The sequence below is a fragment of the Gobio gobio genome (genome assembly GCF_949357685.1).
Source record: "Gobio gobio genome assembly, chromosome: 19".
Classification (NCBI taxonomy): domain Eukaryota; kingdom Metazoa; phylum Chordata; class Actinopteri; order Cypriniformes; family Gobionidae; genus Gobio; species Gobio gobio.
The window spans coordinates 14,738,248-14,760,624 of record NC_137112.1 but is presented as its reverse complement, the minus strand read 5'-3'; the positions used below and the strand labels follow the sequence as shown (position 1 = coordinate 14,760,624).

The 22,377-nt window shown below is 38.5% G+C and overlaps 1 protein-coding gene across 1 annotated transcript in view; it reads right to left on the bottom strand.

Annotated features, from left to right (window-relative positions):
• iars1 (isoleucyl-tRNA synthetase 1) overlaps nucleotides 1–22,377 on the bottom strand; it is a 134,671-nt gene that overhangs the window by 14,736 nt on the left and 97,558 nt on the right. The window contains exons 29-32 of the mRNA XM_079844853.1: nucleotides 16,980–17,156; nucleotides 11,924–12,044; nucleotides 8,287–8,412; nucleotides 680–823 (exon numbers count right to left, since the gene is read on the bottom strand). Of these exons, the coding sequence (XP_079700979.1) occupies nucleotides 680–823; nucleotides 8,287–8,412; nucleotides 11,924–12,044; nucleotides 16,980–17,156 (568 nt within the window). The remainder of the gene's footprint in view (nucleotides 1–679; nucleotides 824–8,286; nucleotides 8,413–11,923; nucleotides 12,045–16,979; nucleotides 17,157–22,377) is intronic.

The window sequence follows — 22,377 nt, the reverse complement described above, 5'->3', positions numbered from 1 at the left end:
ACACACACACACACACACACAGTCACATCAGAACACACACAGTCACACCAGAACAACACACACACATACCGTCACACCAGAACAACACACACATACAGAGTCACACCAGAACACACACACACACACACACACACAGTGTCAAACCTGAACAACACGTGCACACACACACGCTCACACCAGGCCAACACACACAATCACACCAGAATAATACACACACAGTAACACCAGAACAACGCACACACACACACGCATTCACATACCATCACACTAGGTCAACACACACACACACACACACACACACCTATATTTTAAGTAACAAAAATTTATTTTTTATTGATTTGTTTTGTTTTAGTTATGGATAATAACCCTGTCTGTCTGTGGCAGATTTGGGACGCTCTACAAGACAGGAGCTCAAAGCGCAAACCAGACTTTAAAATGCACAAGTATACATTGTACTCAACGTTTTGGTTAAAAACTATTTTTTTTTATATGTAATTTTGTAAAAATTTGTATCAATACTCATTTATATATTGAATCAACATTTCTCTCGACATATTGGATGGATTTTTCTCAGAGCTCCTCAAAATGCATCATGGGATTGTCTTCTCTGTGTGTGTATATGATTTTGCTGAGGTGAGGTGTGTATTTTTCAGCCCATGAAGCCTTTAACGTGTCTCACCTGCTGGACTGGCATTCATGAGCTGCAGATTGACGTACGGACACAGCAGAGCGTCTGAGCTGCTCACATCGGCAGGACTCGAACCTGAGGTCACCGCCAGAGTCTTCCCGCTCAGAGACATCAGATCGGCGTCGGCACGCAGCGCTGAAACACACAAACACACGTGGATCTTATAGTACCAGAGTGCCAACTAAATCTGCGACCACATGCTCATGTACGTGTCTGCATGTGTTCGATCTGAAGAGCGCTCCAAATTACTCGAATGATGGTGTCGTGACAACACGATCTACAAAAGTGAGCGTGGGAAGAATTGAGATGAAGAGAACACGCAATAACACACACACACACACACACACACACACACACACACACACACACACACACACACACACACACACACACACACACACACACACACACACACACACACACACACACATATATACATGACTAAACACTGATCAGCTGAAGAATAAATGACCTGCGTGAAAACACACTCAACTGCTTTACTAAACTCCTAACAGAGACAGATGGACAAATAAATAAACATTGTGCAAACAAGGGTTCAGCTGACCTAACTGAAACCACGCCGTTATTCCTAATCAATGACAGAATTCATAAGCTGAATATAAGCTGATATTCTTCAGGACAGTCTTATATTCATAATAAAAATCTGTTTAAGTATATCTGTGTCTTTGTCCTTTTAACAGTTTAGAGGATAACAACGTCCTTGTTCACATCCTTGTTTCAGTCTCTTTCAATACAAAAGTCTTTGCTGCCATCTAGTGGTGTAATTATGTAACTAACACTGAAGTCAAAATCACAATCACTAACGGACCCTCTCTCAATACCAAACACGGCATAGTATTATTTATATCAATAATTGAACAATAATATTTTAATGAACAATAATAGACATTTTATACAAGTTTGTACAATAGGAAATAAACAGGCAAACAATTCAGTCGATAAAAACAAAAGCAGCGCTCTAGTTAGACCAGACTTTAAAGTTAAATAAAAATATAAAGTTATGAAACGTAACTTTGCCCGTAGATAGAGATGCACCGGTCAGTCTTGGGTCTTACCGATTTCGAGACGTTTTTTGTTGCCAGTAACGTCAGCCGAGCGTTCTCGCTCTCTTCTCTCCATCAGTGAAGTGACACACACACACACACACACACACCTCCTCTCATTCACTCGTCTCATTAGCGATGAGCTCCGGTTAAATAGTGCTTGTATTGGGCATCATTTTACTAATTCCTGCTAAAGTTTTACTAAAGTTTCAAGCTCACACCAAAAGCGTGCGCACCACTGATCTGTATAAGTGGAAAACGCGTACGGAATCCAGTCATAAAAACAGTTTGACAGCTAGAGGTTGTAATGGGTACTGCAGTCCAAATTCTAAATAGTTTGGCCTGCCCCTGCCCCCGCCCCCTCCTCCTCCTCAGACTCGAGAACGAGTAATTAACAATGAAAGCTGAGGAGACTCACACACTCTAAGTTGAGGAGTGGATTTATCCGTGTTTTAATATGCTCTCATTCATAGAGATTTTTAGATGGATGCTGAGGATTTTTAGGTCGGGTAGAATCTGTGATCTCTGACCCAGTTTGTTCGCTGGCTTCTATTGCAGCAATACTCTGTGGTTTCTGCCAACTGGCAACCTGTGGTGTCGAAATACTATTGGGTAAACTGGCAACGTGTGTTATCGCACAGACCAAAACAATTCATTCAATTAATTAGAAATGTTTTTGATTAAACCATTAATATGGAATTCAGAAAAATTTGAATTGATAAAACATTTAAATTCTCAAACAGCTTGAGTCACAAATGCCAAAATGAGTGTCTTCCTGCGCTTAAAGGTCCTGTTCTTCGTGATCCCATTTTTCAAACTTTAGTTAGTGTGTAATTTTGCTGTTAGAGCATAAATAATACCTGTAAAATTATAAAGCTCAAAGTTCAATGCCAAGCGAGATATTTTATTTAACAGAAGTTCCCTTTCAAAGCCTACAACGGCCGGTTTGGACTACATCCCTGTACATCCTGCTTTAATGACGTCAGTAGAACAGTTTGTTGACTAACCTCCGCCCACAAGAATACGCGAAAAAGGGGGCGTGGTCTTGTTGCTCTCCCACGTGGAGAAGAGGAAGTGTTGCGTTCGGTTGCGTTTGTAGTGTGTTTGTCGCCATGTCGTCGAGACGCTGTTATTTTCATCCCAGAGTCAAATCACCTTTGTTTGGCCTTCAGGGACGCTGTACTTTGAGCGCATGCATCTCCCCGTTATGGTGAGAGACGTGACCTTTGCGGACAACGTGCCCTAAGCTGCTGTCGAATCACAACACGGGAACCGCTGGCACAATCAGAACTCGTTACGTATTTCTGAAGGAGGGACTTCATAGAACAGGGAAATCTTCAAGCCGGTTTGAGGACAGTGAAAACAGCGGTATACAGATAAGTAAATTGTGTGAAAAACACTGTGTTTTTTTACACGCGAAACATGAACACGTTATATTGAACACTGTAAACACAATCAAAGCTTCAAAAAAACAGGAAAAACGGGACCTTTAAACATTCAAATACACACATGATGTCAAAACGCGCATCTTGAGTATTAATTTAAAGAAAACCACTCTCTGCTCTCGACTGAATAACTTTTGTAACTAATTGTAAGCATTAATCTGTATTAGAGGTCTGCACAGGTTTTAAACTGAAGCCCGAACCCGGCCTGTACCCGAGATCTTTTAACCCGACCATTACATTGTTAAGCCCGAACCCAACCCAAATCCGAGGTCCGTTTAATAACAGCAAATACAATTTTTGCCATATGTTGTATTTAAAGACTGCTTGCAACGGTAAATAAATAAATGTACAAACACAGCCACAGTGGCCCTATCAGCACAGCAGTAAGAGAAAAAGCACAGACTTACCAATTACATAACTTTGCTGTGGTTTAACAGGTGTAATAGTCACAAATTTCTTCAGTAATTTTTTGCGTTATCGCACTCATAGTTAATGTTTGCTTTCTGCCGTCTGCTGTGTTGTGACTGAAATAGCGCGCAAGAGCGATAGAACATGCACAAAACTGTTTTGTGATATAGCCTATTATAATGATAAAATAAAAATGATTTATATATATATATATATATATATACAGTGAGGAAAATAAGTATTTGAAGACCCTGCTATTTTGCAAGTTCTCCCACTTAGAAATCATGGAGGGGTCTGAAATTGTCATCGTAGGAGCATGTCCACTGTGAGAGACATAATCTAAAAAAAAAAATTCAGCAATCACAATGTATGATTTTTTTTACTATTTATTTTTATGATACAACTGCAAATAAGTATTTGAATATCAGCTAGAATTCTGACCCTCAAAGACCTGTTAGTCTGCCTTTAAAATGTCCACCTCCACTCCATTTATTATCCTAAATTAGATGCACCTGTTTGAGGTCGTTAGCTGCATAAAGACACCTGTCCACCCCATACAATCAGTAAGAATCCAACTAGTAACATGGCCAAGACCAAAGAGCTGTCCAAAGACACTAGAGACAAAATTGTACACCTCCAAAAGGCTGGAAAGGGCTACGGGGAAATTGCCAAGCAGCTTGGTGAAAAAAGGTCCACTGTTGGAGCAATCATTAGACAATGGAAGAAGCTAAACATGACTGTCAATCTCCCTCGGACTGGGGCTCATGCAAGATCTCACCTCGTGGGGTCTCAATGATCCTATGAAAGGTGAGAAATCAGCCCAGAACTACACAGGAGGAGCTGGTCAATGACCTAAAAAGAGCTGGGACCACCGTTTCCAAGGTTACTGTTGGTAATACACTAAGACGTCATGGTTTGAAATCATGTATGGCACGGAAGATTCCCCTGCTAAAACCAGCATATGTCCAGGCCCAGTCTTAAGTTTGCCAATGACCATTTGGATGATCCAGAGGAGTCATGGGAGAAAGTCATGTGGTCAGATGAGACCAAAATATAACTTTTTGGTCATAATTCCACTAAACGTGTTTGGAGGAAGAAGAATGATGAGTACCATCCCAAGAACACCATCCCTACTGTGAAGCATGGGGTTGTAGCATCATGCTTTGGGGGTGTTTTTCTGCACATGGGACAGGGCGACTGCACTGTATTAAGGAGAGGACAACCGGGGCCATGTATTGCAAGATTTTGGGGAACAACCTCCTTCCCTCAGTTAGAGCATTGAAGATGGGTCGAGGCTGGGTCTTCCAACATGACAATGACCCGAAGCACACAGCCAGGATAACCAAGGAGTGGCTCTGTAAGAAGCATATCAAGGTTCTGGCGTGGCCTAGCCAGTCTCCAGACCTAAACCAAATAGAGAATCTTTGGAGAGAGCTCAAACTCTGTGTTTCTCAGCGACAGGCCAGAAACTTGACTGATCTAGAGAATATCTGTGTGGAGGAGTGGGCCAAAATCCCTCCTGCAGTGTGTGCAAACCTGGTGAAAAACTACAGGAAACGTTTGACGTCTGTAATTGCAAACAAAAGCTACTGTACCAAATATTAACATTGATTTTCTCAGGTGTTTAAATACTTATTTGCAGCTGTATCATACAAATAAAAATGTAAAAAATCATACATTGTGATTTCTGTATTATTGTTTTTTGATTATGTCTCTCACAGTGGACATGCACCTACGATGACAATTTCAGACCCCTCCATGATTTTTAAGAAACTTGCAAAATAGCAGGGTGTTCAAATACTTATTTTCCTCACTATATATATATATATATATATATATATATATATATATATATATATATATATATATATATATATATATATATATATATATATATATATATATATATATATATATATATATATATATATATATAGCCTATGTATGTATGCATGTGTGTGTGTGTGTGTGTGTATGTATGTATGTATGTATGTATGTATGTATGTATGTATGTATGTATGTATGTATGTATGTATGTATGTATGTATTTTTCTTAGTTACACAACCAAACACGACCCTAACCCAAGGCTGTTCATTAAACATTAGCAAGAACCCGACCCGACACCCGCAAGTTTGCGAAAACCCAAAAACCTTCGGCCAGGAAAATTGCAATCGGTGCATCGCTACCCTTTGTAACATCAATTTGCTCTGGAACAAGTAATACATTAAAGGGTAACTAAACCCTAAAACAAACTTTTTTTATAGTTAATGATCTGCAAGACTGGGGCTTTATTAGTGCTGTTCATTGATTCAAGTAAATGTTTTGACCTTTGGGTATAAAGTGTTTTAATTCTACAATATATGGTGTAAAAACCAAGCGTCAACCTCCCACATTTTCTCTTGAAGCCAATACGGAAGTGACTTAAACTGCAATTCATCAACTGGCTGCTAGAGACAGGCTCCAGAAGGGAGCAGAATCTCATTGAGCCCCATGTTAAAATGCCCAACTTTACAACAGAAAAAAACATGTTTACAGCCTGGTACAAATTGTGGTTTTGGTCTATATGGCAAATTTTGCCCTTCATGACAACTGTGAGGGGAGTGAATTTTTTTATAACTCATTCGTTTACATTATATAAAGCCTTACATTTCTGCATAATTAAGGGGCGTGGCCACTTTGAGTGACAGGTGGATGCCCATTTTCTATTATCCGGGAGTGACGCGTGATGACGCGCAGCCAAGATGGCAACGGCCAGCTCGTCCTTACTTTATGCTTCAAAACTGCTCTTCAGAATCCTATGGGTGACGTCACGGACACTACGTCCAAATGTTTTTACAGTCTATGGTAAATACGTCTGAGTGCTGCCCTCTTAAGGTTGAACGGTGGCTACTGCAGTTGAATTTTCCTATTGGACGTTGTTTGCCATCGTGATGTATGTTGGCTCTTCCAACAGCTCACTACCACCGCCCCTGGCACGAGCTCACCACGCCCTAATCAATCCGTCCCTCCGGGTCTCAGGTGCACGCCCCCCGCTCAGCCCCGCCCACGGTTCGTCCCCTCTGTCTCCGCTGGGCTCTGCCCACTTTTTCAGCATTTTTCAAATATTGCCAGTAAGTGGAGTTCGGCTCTGATCAGGGGTTGAGTTACCCTTTAATAAACCTAAAGATTGCCCTTTTCATATATACCCAAAATTAATTATACATCTCATATTTAAATCACCATCTACATACAGTAAGAGCCAGCTGCAAATTCCTGAAGGACTGGCCAAGATAAACTGTTCTCGGCGGGTACATGAGTGCCGAAAACGTCTAAAATGTAATTTTTTTTATATATAAATCACATATTTGAGGTCTAAACAACTACATTCTCGCCTAAAAAATATCTCATGTAGCACAATAACAGCAGTATTGTAAAAATTACACTGGGTTTGCTCTTCCACCATTGACGCTTGCTGTGAGAAATGCTGGCAGTATAGATCCGGCAGAAACCAGCGGAGTGATACAAACTGTGAAATGGTTTCCATGTGATATTAGTAGAATAACGCACGGCTAGTTAAGGCTTTCAGCCAATCAGAGTCGAGAACCAGAACTAAAAACAACTTTCTTTTCCTGTTAAAAAAAAAATCCCAAATATTAAAGGGTTAGTTCACCCAAAAATGAAAATTCTGTCATTAATTACTCACCCTCACGTCGTTCGAGACCCGTAAGACCTTCGTTCATATTCGGAACACAAATGAAGATATTTTTGTTGAAAGCTGATGGCTGAGAAAGGCCTCCATTGGCATTCAGTACACTTTTACTCCCAAGACGGATAAAAGGCACTCAAAACATCGTTACAAAGTCCATCTCACCACAGTGACTCTACAATAATCTTACGATGCGACGACAATAGTTTTTGTGCGCAAAAAAAATCAAAATAACACCTTTTTCCAACTTGTTACTGCCTTCCGTGTGTGCCTCCACGACGCATGCGCGAGAATATGACGCAGATCCGGCGTTCGGACAGATGACCCAGAAGTGATTTGTTTACAATCAGAGGAAGACGCGCGTATCTCAGCTGTTGGATTCTACATTGATCGTGCTTTAGGTCTCGGCGTAGTGCTCAAAATGGGGTTCGAGTGTGCATTTCATGGAATCCCGAGCCCCGGCGCTACGTCATATTCTCGCGCATGCGTCGTGGAGGCACACGCGGAAGGCAATAACAAGCTGGATAAAGGTGTTATTTTGATTTTTTTTTGCGCACAAAAACTATTGTCGTCGCATCGTAAGATTATTGTAGAGTCACTGTGGTGAGATGGACTTTGTAATGACATTTTAAGTGCCTTTTATCGGTCTTGGGAGTATAAGTGTACTGAATGCCAATGGAGGCCTAACTGAAGCCTTTCTCAGCCATCAGCTTTCAACAAAAATATCTTCATTTGTGTTCCGAATATGAACGGAGGTCTTACGGGTCTCGAACGACATAAGGGTGAGTAATTGATGACAGAATTTTCATTTTTGGGTGAACTAACCCTTTAACTGTTGACTTCACTTTATACATGCAAAATATCAATATATTGGCCACTTTGTCATTGAAATCCCCATATCACTAGAACTAGCATAACCATTTCACAACCAGGTTCTGGTTCCACCGGTCTGGGGTTGTAAAGCATCGGTGATGCATGTATGAGCCAGATCTCACCTGTCTTTCCATTGAATATGGTCACAGGTGCACCGTTGAGTCCAAAGACACTGCAGCACACAGTCTTCAGCCGCTCCACGTCCAGTATGTCATCGCCCTTGGGATTCTCCAGCAGAACGACACCCTCTGAGAGACACATGAATGGAGCGAGAGTAAGCACGGCTCCGCGGGAACGGAAGGACAGCACCACAAACACGTGTTTAGAGAGTTCTCGCTTACCTGTGTCCTTCTCATCAACTTACTAAACAGACAATGAGCGCGTTTACATGCACGTTCTTAACATGATTGTGCTAAATAAGCTGATGATGCATGTGTTCATGTAAATGCATTAACATTAGGGGTGTAGCGGTTCTTTGCAAAAAAATTAACTGTGAGGTTCTCCACCAATGGTTCGGCACACATTTGCGCCACGTTTCATCTCAAATCTGATGACGTGTCTATAATATGGTTTCTTGAAAATATTAACGCTTAAAAGACAGACAGAGTTAGGCTCATGTATGTTTCCGTTGATGGATACACATTCTGGCTTCCCAATACATTACAACAGCGATGATCAAAAAGCGTGGACAAAACAGTCACTCTTGTATGCGAGTGCGTGTGCTGGAACATGACCCAGTCGTTTACCGTCATCATCGGGTGTTGATAGCGCGTGAGCCCAGGTGAGACCAGAACAGCACGTGTTTAAACTAAACTCATTTAAGCCGTGCCAATTTAATTATTCAAGAGCAAGACGCGAAAGAGAACTTGCATGCTATGAGAGAAGATTTGTGCGTGTGTGTGTAGAGTGTGCACTCATCTGAAGCACGCAAATATTTAGTTCTTTCACATCTTGTGCTTGAACGGACAAATTCACAAAAGTGTGACAACATGCCCGTCTTGGCAAGTATCCTAGCAAACATGGTAGGTTATGTCTTAAGTAAAGCATAAACAGTCGATAAAGACGCGTGTTCATGTGTAACAGTATGAACTGATGTGCATTATGTCTTAAAGGGACAGAAGCCTTTTCCTGCTGTCTGTTTTTTTAATATTAATCAAACAACAAATGAGACAGAAAATCACCCACTGCTCTTGACTGAATAGCTTTTCTAATTTCAATAATGATTCATCTTTATTTAATTTATTCAGTGAAGATTATAATATGCAATGTTATTTTATATTTGATTATTCAATTTCTGAGCCTGGAAAACCTGAAAAGCATTTTATTTTCTATGCATCTTTGCTCGATTGTATGTATTTGTGCTGTTGCTTGTAGTTTGATTTAGGGATGTCACAAGTACTGGTACTTCGGTACCAAGTCGGTACTGAAATTATAAAAATATGACGATACTAGCATTTCGCTTCCGTGTTTATCTAAGCACAGGGCTCAAGACTATAGCCAAATTTATACTAGTGTCTGTGAATATTAAACTGCAAAATACTATTTAAATATTACTCCTGCATGTTCTGCGTCTCTGTGTGAATGATGGGCGGTCGTTATCTTATTATATTATTGTTACCTTATAGACTCAAGAATACATCCATTCCAGACACGGAAGATGCTTTGATTTGAATTTACAACATATTTATTATAATAAAATAAAATAAAAACATTGAGATGTCTCTTAAGGTTTGTGGTGTTTTTTTTCCTGTGATTTTGTGGCCACATTTCTCCCCTTTTTTTTCCCCACAACACCGTTTTATTTTCCACTTCAATGTAATTAAAGTTTTTCCAAATGTCGAAATAAGGATAAAAGCATATTTAATTTAATAATAGGAAAATAATATCCTAATTATTATTTAATTATTTAAATCGGTTTAAAATTAGACCCACATTATATTTAAATTGTTTTGTATTTTATCTCAAAATAAAGGATGTCATTTTATTCTACATGGAAATGATCGGAGGTAAACATGAGGTAAACATAATGCAGCATATTTTAACATATATAATTGCTGCCGTTATAACGACACATTTCGAATGTTTACGTGCTTTTCATTTTTTCTTTTTTTTGAGCGGTGATGAAATATCTTGCTCTTGTAAATACTTGGCGGCAGTGGCTCAGTGGTTCATGTAGGTTGTCTACAAACCGGAAGGTTCGTGGTTCAATTCCCGGTTCCACCTGACCAAGTGTCGAGGTGTCCATGAGCAAGACACCTAACCCCAGCTGCTCCCGACGAGCTGGATGGCGCCTTGCATGGCTGACACGGCTGTCGGTGTATGAATGGGTGAATGTGAGGCAAGATGTAAAGCGCTTTGGATGGCCATGGGTCTGTTGAAAGCGCTATATAAATGCAGTCCATTTTACCATTTACTTGCCAGCATTTCAGTAATTAAAGTCTAGATCTTTAAAATGTATCCAAATTACAGCGAAGCGCAACCGTACGGTGCTCTGCAGTGGTCAAAAAGGATATAAACAGTGAATTCTGATTATTGAAAACTCAGAGATGTGAATTCAGACAGCACCACACGACCTTGGTGTTTGTCAAACAGTAAGTTAGGTAACGTTAATTTGGCCGGGGATTTTTACACGGGTGGTGGGAGAAAAACTGATATTCTGAATTAAGATAACAATAGAATCACTGACTAGCCCCTGTAAATGATGAAAACACCTTACGACCGCAGGAGAAACAATTACCGTCCGAATAGGGCTTACGAACCCCGACTGGCCGGCCATCAGTCCCTTTCTCTGTGTCAGACTTAACTTTGTTTGTTGTCGTTAACTCACCACAGCTGCATATCTTCTAAATAATGCTACGAGTGGGGCTTGAAGAGAGTGACGTCGCCTGCGTCTGCACAGTGCGACCTGATGCAGCCCCTGAATGACACGCACAGAAATACTGCAAAATAATAACGCGATTTAACGAGACAAACATATGTTTTTATTTTGTGAACCACATTTAGTCTCGTATTTATTTGTCAACAATATTGCATTATACATTTAATTATAGTCATCGTCACATGACCAGCATTTACGTTGCTTCTCGTCTCATTTTCATCACGTGATAAATGTTCGTTGACGACGATATTTAGTCATACTTTTCGTTGACGAAAGCAACACTAGTAGCCTACAATAGATTTAGCTACGTCTCTATGTAATAATAATAATTATACCTAGATGGTTGCTTATTTTTCACTTGACTTTTTTTTTTAAACAGCATACAGCCTTTAAATGTTTATGTATTATTTACTTATAATGATTATCACTATACATAATAAACGTAATACATTTAATACTTTTTTTAAATGGTAAAAACATTTTTTTTTAGCTGTGGTACCGAAATTGGTACAGAGTACCATTAAATTATTATGGTATTGGTACCAACTACTTTGGTACCATGACATCCCTAGTTTGATTATTAGTTCTTATTTTCTTTATTTTTATTTGACAAATGTCCTAATTTCCCTGAACATAGCACATACCGAACCATACCGAAACCATGATACAAACCGAACCGTGAGTAATTTGAACCATTGTACCCCTAGTTAACATGTTTTTCTTTATCAGAGTAAAGTCATAAATGGCTTCAACGTAAACCGATCGACGTTAACATGCGTTCAGTGGATTATTAAAGTGCACATGTGTGATAAGTGACAGGAAAGCGCCTTTGCTGCGGATTGAAGCTTGTGATTGTCTTAACTAGTGCAGTCGAGGTGTACCTTGCTGTTTGTCCTTGAGCGCGACTCTGAGGTTGACATAAGCACAGGCTGCAGTGGTCAGCGGGGCTTTGGAGACTCCGGCTCCTTTCACGATAGTCAAGTCCAGATCGGAGCCTTTCAACTATCATTCAACACAAACACAAAAAAAAAAAAAAAAACACAATGGTTATTTTTGCATTTTTCGGAGCAATTTCGTTTATCTGGGTTGAAAAGCAAAGTCGAAGCAACGTCACAGAGTGTGAGGTAGAAGCATTCATCTGGAGTGTGTGAGTGGCTGCACGATTCTACATCAGTTGGTCCTCTGAATTTATTCATGAGAATGAGCTCTTTTAACTCATTCACTGCGCTGTATTACTCATGAGACAAACAGCACGCGGCGCTTGCATGAGAGCGGCTTCTGCACTGAACGCCATGATAAGTTTAACAACGCTCACCACCAGGATCATGGATCAGATACAGACCAGAGCGAGCACGTTTCAAGTTATGGACACATTTCAAATCCTCAAGTGCCCTAAACATGGGCCGTGTATGCGCACATATTTAATCATGTCTTCCTCAAATTAAATATATGTGCAAATGGACAATGATACAGTCGTACAAACGCGATGACACAATACATTATTCTGATACTCAGAAGACAATGTAGAACGACAATTCAAAGAAGAATGGGCAAAAAAGTAACACTGTCTTTATTCCTTATGTGTTAAACTGACGCATGTCATTTGTGTAGAGAACAAAGTGCTTGTAAATGTACTGAAAAAATTATTAATTGAAAAAGTTTCTTCCTTGTTTTGGCATTTTGATGTTATATAGGGTTATTTTTTTTCTCTCCGTGGTCATATTTTAATATTCATGAGTCTGAATAATGAGCGTGTTGCAGGTCTGTGTTTTATTGGTTGTTGTCTCCCCTTCCACAGCTTTACACGCCCATTTTTAGAGACCTTTTGAAACTTTGAGGTGTGAATGTCCAGGCTAAAACAGGGGGGTATCATGACACTTTACATGCAATTATTGTTGGGTATATCTAACGATACAAATGAATGTTTTTAACATTGACAGCAATAAGTGATAAAGAGGAGAAGGTTGTTAATCCGATTTTGCTTTCTGAATGTTTATCGTAGCCCTAACGGGGGGCTCAACATTAAGCCTTGTCAAATTGGTCATTCACTTGTCTGAGTAAAAAAGTTACTTGTCCAGGGGGAAAAAAATATTTTTAGTGGTGTAAACCATTTATTCTGAAGCAATACTTTCATCAATGCTGTTGACATTTAACCCAAGGGCATTATTTACCTTTATAAAGGCCAATTTTTTTATCTTCTTTAATGTATGCGTCTTCTTTCATGTCAAATTCTTACATTTGATCAATAAATTCAATTATAATAAGACACTACAGAGCTGTTAGCAATCAAATGAAATAATTTACTCTGCAAATTTACAACTGCAATAAATAAATGTTATGAATGGTGCTGGGAAATCGATTAATCGCAATTAATCGCATCCGAAATAAATGTTTGTGTTTACATAATGTGTTTGTACCATGTATAATTATGATGTGTATATATAAACACACACTCATTCATTTATATACTTAAGAAAAATATGTTATTTATATATAAATATTTATATATAAGATACATTATATAAATATGTATACACAGTATATAAATGCAAATATTTCTTAAATATATAAATGAATGAGTGTGTATTTATAAATACATAATAATAGTTATACACAGTAATTATACACACACACACACACATTATTTAAACACAAACCTTTTCGGATGCGATTATGCCCAGCCCTAGTTATGAGCTTTTCATCATTCCCTCAGGTTATTTTGTCCCAGAACTCATTTTTGTTGCACTAAATACACAACAAAATTATTTATGTGGATGTAATAAAAAAAAGTAACAAATCCTTCCCTCACGGGTCAATTTGACCCCGTTAGGAATAAGTGGAATGCGAGGAATGCTTCAGTACACACAGAAAATACCTAGAATACCTAGAAATGCTAAATTATTATTTTAAATTTTGAAAATGATTTTAGAATGCCTAGCGGAACAGCTCTTTTGCCCCATATAGAAGCCATCTAGTGGCAAGATTCATGAAAAAATATGTTATATATATATTTTTTCTTCCCAAAAGAGGTCGGCAGAGACACTCAAATTGACCTAATGTGATTCATTTTGTAGAATAATAATAATAGCCTGAGCAATTACAATAGGGTCCTCACACCATCGGTGCTCGGGCCCTAATTAATTAAATAAGCTTCTGAAATTTTTTTTTTTAATAAAAAGTCATTTTGACCCGCGAGGAAAAGATTTGTTACGGGATACGGGGGAAGGATGAAGGTTAAATAAATTTTTTAATATACAAATAAATGTTATTTGTACACAATATTTGTACAATACGACTTAACGAGTGAGTCATTGAATCATTCATTCAACCGATTCGTTTAACAACAAAACAAAGTAAAGTGTTGCTTTGAGAACGAGCAATAGTTCTGCTGTGATCTTTGTTTGGAACCATTTTCGTTGGTGAAATGGAACAAAAACAGTCAATATTGTGTCTAAAATACAAGTAACTTGATATTAACTACTTGTTTATTGAACTATAAAATCAATGTAATCTTTGCAATCGTGATAATATTCTGCAAAAAATCTCCCTTGGTTGTGTTATGTGGTATATGTTATGATATGTTATAAATAACAAACTCAACATTCAGAATTTTTACCTTAGTATGTCTTTTTCTGAGTTTGTGCGTGCGGTTACACTCATTTGTTTTTTTTTCTCCACAAAAGTCTCTCTCAAAGGAGACCACAAAAATGACTAAAATGAACACACAAATTAACAGCATAAAACTTTTCCTTTTTGAGTTGAAAACCGTGTTGTGTAAACCGCTCATAAGAGTGTTCATACAGCTGAGACCAGCTTTCTTTTTATAATTTATTTATAATATATTTTTTATATTCTGAGTTCATCATTATTTCCTTCCTCAGTTCACCACGCGTTTATTTTGTGGAATATTTGGAGAAAGAATCTGGGAATGCAATGAAAATATGCGCCTGGACTTGTGATGATAATTCGAGTTTATACACCATTAATAGTTCATTGGGTCTTCTCCTCCTGTACATGACAGTCTTCATGTGTATTTCAATTAGTGGTGAAGCAACTGTTCCTGTTAGAGGCAAACCTATTACTATTCTATTACTAGCGTCTGTTTGGATTAGTCGGAATCATCTCATGCATGATGCCTTATTCATATTTGATCTTATACAGTTTTATATAGCGTATTCATGTTAACAGGCATCTTTACAGAAAATCATGATGTTAATGTTTATTATATCTTAATATCTTCATGCCTTACAGTCACATTTAGCTGTGTGATAATATAGTTTTGCGTCAATATAAACCAGGGGTTTAAAGAATTAGTTGACTTCAAAATGAAAGTTTCCTGATGATTTACTCACCCCCATCTCATTCAATGTGTTCATGTCTTTCTTTCTTCAGTCGAAAAGAAATTACGTGTTTTGAGGAAAACATTTCAGGATTTTTCTCCACATAATGGACTTCAATGGGAACCAACGGTTGACGGTCCAAGTTGACCAATTTAGGTTTAGCTTTTTTTTTTTTTTTAAAAATGAGCGATGTCTTGGCTAGATAAGATCCTATTCCTCGTCTGGGATCGTGCAGAGCCTCTGAAGCCCTTCCTTTGAAACTGCATTGAGTTTCAAAGTTAATTTAGCCTTTTTTTCACCTTTTTTCACTGAGACGATAACTAAATAAAAACCAGTTTTGAATGACAAAAACTATGATGAAAATCTACTGTCTTTTTCGTCAATGAATAAAAACGAGACGCAAATGTTAGGGAGGGACGATTAGGGAAGAGATCCAGTCAGAACTGATGTCCTGTGTAACAGATGTGCACATTTGAGTTGTAACGTGCGGATCTAACTGCGGGAAAACACGCCGCTGTTGAGCGCTTCAGATCGGCTCAATCATGAATAACACACATTTATGACAGGTTATTGTTTATGAACTAATGCTGTCATTATTCATGACAATGTTTACTTTACGATGTTTATATAGTTATATGTTTTAGACCAGGGGTGTCCAATCCTGTTCCTGGAGGGCCACTACCCTGCAGAGTTTAGATCCAACCCCAATTAAAAACACCTTTACCAGCTAATCAAGGTCTTATATTCATAGTCAGGAGGAAAGACTAAGAACAGTATTTGACATATATTATTCAATAAAGTATCAGGGTTATAATAGTTAACTAAAACCATTTTCATTACTTGAAATTAAATAAATGTAAACTGAAATAAAAAAATAAATAAACTTTTTTGAAGCTTTAGCTTCACCTGATATACTAACTAAAACAGAAATACAACATTATAAAACCTATATAGATGTTTTTAAAAAACAAACAAAAAAAGTGAATTTAACTTTGTGTATTTTTGCGCTTGAACGGTCAAAAACACAATGATGTCAAAATATCAGTTGTCATGTATTCAAGTAACAGTCAGTTATGTAATGCTTAAATACTCAATTAAAGCATTACAATTGAACTAAACTCATTAAATTTTAGTCGACTAAAAATAAAAACAATTCAGGTGACTAAAATATGACTAAACTAAAGACTCTGTGGTTTCGAAAATCGAATTTTGATATTTTTCAAGGTATCGTATCGTATCGTAGTTGCAAACTCCACTATCGTGACAACACTAGTTACAAATAATGTTTGGTGGAGGGCAAACAAAGGACCTGGCAATGCTTTAGCCATTCTCCCTCTCTTAAAACCACTCATCCATCTGATTCAGAAGCTTAACAGGACTAATTAAGTTATGTTGTGTTGGACAGCACAGGATATAATTGCCCCTGATCATCGGCTGTTTTTAGACAATCTGCCGATGGACGATAGTGATACTTTTATTGGACATAGGCGAATCCCTACCTAGAATATATCAAATGTTGGTATCAGGGCATTAGTAGAAGAATAAACAGCAGGAAATTAGCACAGACATGTGAATGAGTATCTGATCAGTGCGTCACCTGAGTTTTCTCCTGGACGATCACACTGGCATTCTGGGCCACTGGATACGGCTTGAGGGGAGCTTTAGTGGTGGCCAAGATGAAGTCCGTGTGTGCTTGGATGACTCGATCCAGGTATTCCCCAGCCGGATGACTGCTGTAGTATACGGTGATCTCATCCGATGGGACCAAATGACCCTGAGACGACATGTTAGGACACATTACAGTCTCATACGCAGGAGTACAGTAACCAGTCACTCAAATGATTCTCAATAGCCGCATTTCCACTTTCCCCAGGAACTAGGGACTTTGGGGTGGAACTCTGTGTGTTTTTCGACTGCAGGAACCAGAGTCCAGGGTTCCCACACCTTGGTTCATTTCAAATTCAAGGACGTAATGTGGGGACACAATTCAAGTGAGAGCAAGGTTACATCGTTAGATACATTGTTACAGTTTTAATGTGACTATAGCCCTATTCGGGCGGTAATTGTTTCTCATGGGGTCATAAGGTATTTTCATCATTGACGGGCTAGTCAGTGATTTTATTGCTGTCCGAATCCAGAATGTCAGTGTTTTTCTCCCACCACCGCATAAAAATCCCCGGCCGAATTACCTACTGTTTTTGGACAAACACAGAGGTTGTGTGGTAATTTAAATCCACATCTCTGAGTTTTCAGGAATATATCACTTTAAAATGCACTGTTTATATCCTTTTTGACCACTGCAGAGCACCGTACGGTTTCGCTTCACTGTTATTTGGATGCGTCTTAAAGATCTAGACTTTTATTACTGAAATGCTGGCAAGTATTTACAAGAGCAATATATTTCATCACCGCTCAAAAAATAAAAAGAAGAAAAGCACGTAAACATTTGAAATGGGCCGTAATTACAGCAGCAATTATACATGTTAAAATAACCAAGCAGCATTATGTTTACCTCATGTAAATAAGAGGCTGTATTAACTTATCAAGTGGAATAAAATGATCCTTGACAAAAAATGACAGAAAACCATTTTAACTATAATGTGCGTCTATATATCTTCCTATTTTTAAACATATTTAAATAATTAAATAATAATTAGGATATTATTTTCATATTATTAAATTAAATATGCATTTATTCTTATTATACCAAGCATTTGACATTTTATTTACAGTATACAATCATGTTATTGACCACGTGAGCAGCGCGTTCCCAGGTTGGCAGGATCACAAAACTCGCTCCTCCATCGTGAATAAATCACCATCCGAATGCACAAGGTTTATCACTGAGGTGGCATGCACATTTATTTTTACGGACTTCCACGTGAGAAACAATTACTGTCCGAATAGGGCTAAACACAACTATGCAAAAAAGCATTTTTTTTTGGCCATATGACATATTCTATTTGTCGTATTTCTACTGTACATGACATGACTAAAATAATCTGATATTAACTTTTGCATGGATTTTATTGAAAAGAGCTTAGGCTCATGTAACCAGAAGTTTTGAGATGTATGAATATACTTTAAGTTTATCTTGCCTCATGGGTTTACATTATCTTAACAAGCAAAGCAATTCAACATTACATTATATAAAGTATTTGGACAACAGATTATCACAAAAGTTTTATGTTTATTGAACACAGTATACAGTCATTGACTGAACACATTTGTGTTCGGTGTAGGCTCTGAAAACGCTGATCGTAGTAGTTTTGTGCGCGAGTGAAAGTCATGGTAACGTACAACACAAAGTACCTCACGCGGGACACACTTTGTGTGTAACTAATATAAATCAAGCCAGCTAGTATGCACAGGCCACGAAGTGTTGGCGAATTCACACATTAGAAAACTTCTTGCACAAAATAAATTCAAGCACTTTCAAGGACCTGTATCTATGTGTGTTTATTTTCAAAAACTTTCCAGGGCACAGACTTTTTTTTCTCAGATTCACAAACTTTAGGATTTAGAGGACCCGTGGGAACCCTGAGGGTCTAAATAAAGTTACGGGTAAAAATGTCCCCCTCAAAGAGTCCCTGCTCGCAATGTAGTACTTTTCAGACAGTTCAGGAACTTTCGGAGGTGGGACTTGGGCGCTGAACATGCTGATAGGTTGAGTTCACGCAGCATTTTATTTCAACCTAAAAGTCTGTTGCGGTGGGTGCAGTGAGAGTGGTTTGATATTCAAATCAATGGAGTTTAAAAAAATAGGGTTCAGGCTTTATTAAGTTTATATGCGGAGGACGAAATCCAGTGGGAACTGGAAAGTTGCACGCAGTCCTACGTAACCGGACTAATCTTCATGGTACTTTAGACTGCATGGAAACGCAGACAGCAACAGGTCTGGGGGAAAAAAAATTCGGGTAATTTCAGTGGAAACAGGGCTAATATTATAAATTATTTAGTCTGACCACCTGAAGTGGACGATCAACATTTTCTGATTTTCATTTTCTCTCAGTGGTGAAGAACAGCTCATTTAATCTGCCTTCATTTTAAAGACGTGTACTGGGAAATGCCAGCTAGTGCTAATCATTTTCCCAAAGCAGACAATGCGAAAAACAAACGGGCTTGTTGTGGAAAATATAGGCTTGGGCATTCGGCACCTTTGAACAACGAGGGAAAAAAAACCTCACAATGGCTTCTGCTTTTCCATGAACCCTCCCTGGTTACCAGCTCTCATCTCAGCAAACGCTGAAAAATTAATTCCCTCCCATGGAAAATTCCCTCCGATTTTTTTTCAGACTTTCAATAAGAGAGGAATTCGGTCCTGGCGGGCGTCCATGTGCCCTTCCCCCTCACATATAGACCTCGCACTGCTCCTCGAGTGGAAAAAACGCTTGTTTATTAAGAAAAAAAATAAGGACGAGGGGGGTGAAGAAAGGAAATCGGTCTTACTTTACTGATTTCCACACAACTTCAAAGCACTGTTTGTCTTTAAGCTTTATTACGGCAGAAGCTTTATTAAGAACGAACAATTGCTTAATGCATGCAGAACTCTGGGGTGGAAAGATTGTCCAAATAGCATCTCTCATGAGTCTGGGAAAAACAAGTGAGCTTGACCCCGAGAGAGAAAGAGAGAAAGAGAGAGAGAGAGAGAGAGAGAGAGAGAGAGAGAGAGAGAGAGAGAGAGAGAGAGAGAGAGAGAGAGAGAGAGAGAGAGAGAGAGAGAGAGCAAAGACAAACACATGACGGGAGGAGACGTCAGAGGTGTGGAAGCACACAGCAGAAATAAGACTTTAACCTTCACCAAAATATCTTAACGCTCCTCTGGAGAAAACCAGTGAGAACAGAACTGTAAAAATCAACACACTGGTTTCAAATGAGTCCCGTCCCAAACACAAACCATTGGTTGAGTCAGTTTTGATATATCGCTCAAACAAACAAGATTGCACCTGTTACTTCAAACTCCCACGTGGGATCAATAAAGTACCTACTTTTATCTGAGGCTGTTTCCACCTGGCATTAAGAAGCATTTTGGTCGATCGGATCCAGTGTTAATTTCGTTATTAGGGCTGGGCAAAAAAATAGTTTTTTCGATTAATCGTTTTTTAAAATGTGGTCGATTCAAAATCGATTCTCAAGGCCAAGAATCGTTTTTTTTCCCCCCAGGGGTTTCCAGTCAATCCTGCCCGGTATCGCATATATGCTTGTCGTTAAGATAAAATCTAATGGCAATCGCATCTAAGGAAGGCACGCAAATAACAGAGATAGTGACGAAATATAATGCATCATCCGGGCCACGAATCAAAGCTCAGATGCCCCTGGAGGAAAAAGCCTCCATAAAAACGGACAGAGTCTGAATTACGGTCGGCTAAATCGCAAGAAATGCTTGTCCTTTACTGAAAATTGCTAAAAATCATCCAATATCCTTTTTATGTTTTAGAATAAGTGTATCAAAATATCCATAAAAACTAAATTGTATTGCATTTAACATAATTGTATGCATTTGAAATATAGAGATGGGTTCTGTTTTAATGTAGGCTTACCCAAGTGTACCTAAAATAAAAATAATTGAATATACAGGTTTGTGGCTCTTAATTTCTTTTTAATTACCCACTTGTAAACTCATGTTCACTGTTCTTTTTATAAATATAGTAGGCTATTTGAATTAAATCTATATTCAATGAGTTGAATCGAAATTGAATCGAGAATCGAAATCGAATCGAAACATCTGAATCGATACCCAGCCCTATTCGTTATGTGTCAATTTTCATCAACAACCTTTTTTCACTGACGCAAATGAGACATTTGCAAATGAGGGCATGAGAGCGCCCTCTGGCTTTCAGATGGAGCAGCATTTACTACAGATCACAGCTGTGCTTCACTGAGTAGCTGCGCATTAAATAAAAATTAAATCGTGCAGCCCTAATGTTACTGGCGGCCGTTTAACTTTTATCACAAAACAGTTCACATGTATTAAATGTTTTGCTTGTCTCACTTTCTTTTAACGTTAAATTGACGCTTCACGCTGGAATTCGCACTGTTTCAGTGGGTGGGTTGCACCAACATGGATTAATCTTAGATCTAGATTAAAACAAGGTTTATCTATTGTTGCACAAAACTTTAAACCTTGCTTAAAAATAAGCAGGTTTACATTTAAACCATCATTTTGAGCCTGGATTTATTTTATATTTAAGATAGCTTAACTTTAATCCTGTTGCTCCATAACTTTAAACTCAGATTTAAATCTCAATTATGGATTCATTTTAAGATGTGAGGAGGTTTAAAGGGGTGGTAAAACACATTCTTTCGAAGGCTTGATTGTGTTTGTGGGGTGCACTGTAACGTGTTCATGCTTCGTTTTTTAAAAATTGCATTATTTTTCATATATTTTACCTTTATTCTACACTGCTCTGTCCCTCCTTGTAAAAACGGTCTGATGGTTTCCGGGTTCTATGAAGCCGGTCCCTCAAAAATACGCAATGGGCTCAGATTGGTTAGCTGGCCCAGTGTGTTGTGATTTGCTAACCGCTTAGTGCACGTTTGTCGGAAACGTCACACCCCTTTACCGGTGGACTGTGCTTTGGGTAGTATAAGAAACAATAGCGTCAATAAAACCATACCAATTTGAGCCCGAATCGGACCCAGAACATTTTACTGAAGATGATCGAGCAGAACCTGTTCAGTCCTCAAGAGTAAAGACTGCGGATCTATAGTGATCGCTACTGAATGGCACTGTTACTTTTTAACTAATATATATATATATACGATTGGCTTCATCACTCTGTCTCCTCTCCACCAATCAGCTGGTGTGTGGTGGACCTTCTGGCGCAATATGGCTGCCGTCGCATCATCCAGGTGGATGCTGCACATTGGTGGTGGTTGAGGAGATTCCCCCCTTCTATGTAAAGCGCTTTGAGTGCCTAGAAAAGTGCTATATAAATTTAACAAATTATTACATTATTAATTAAATTATTATTAACTCGATTTAAAAAAAAGCC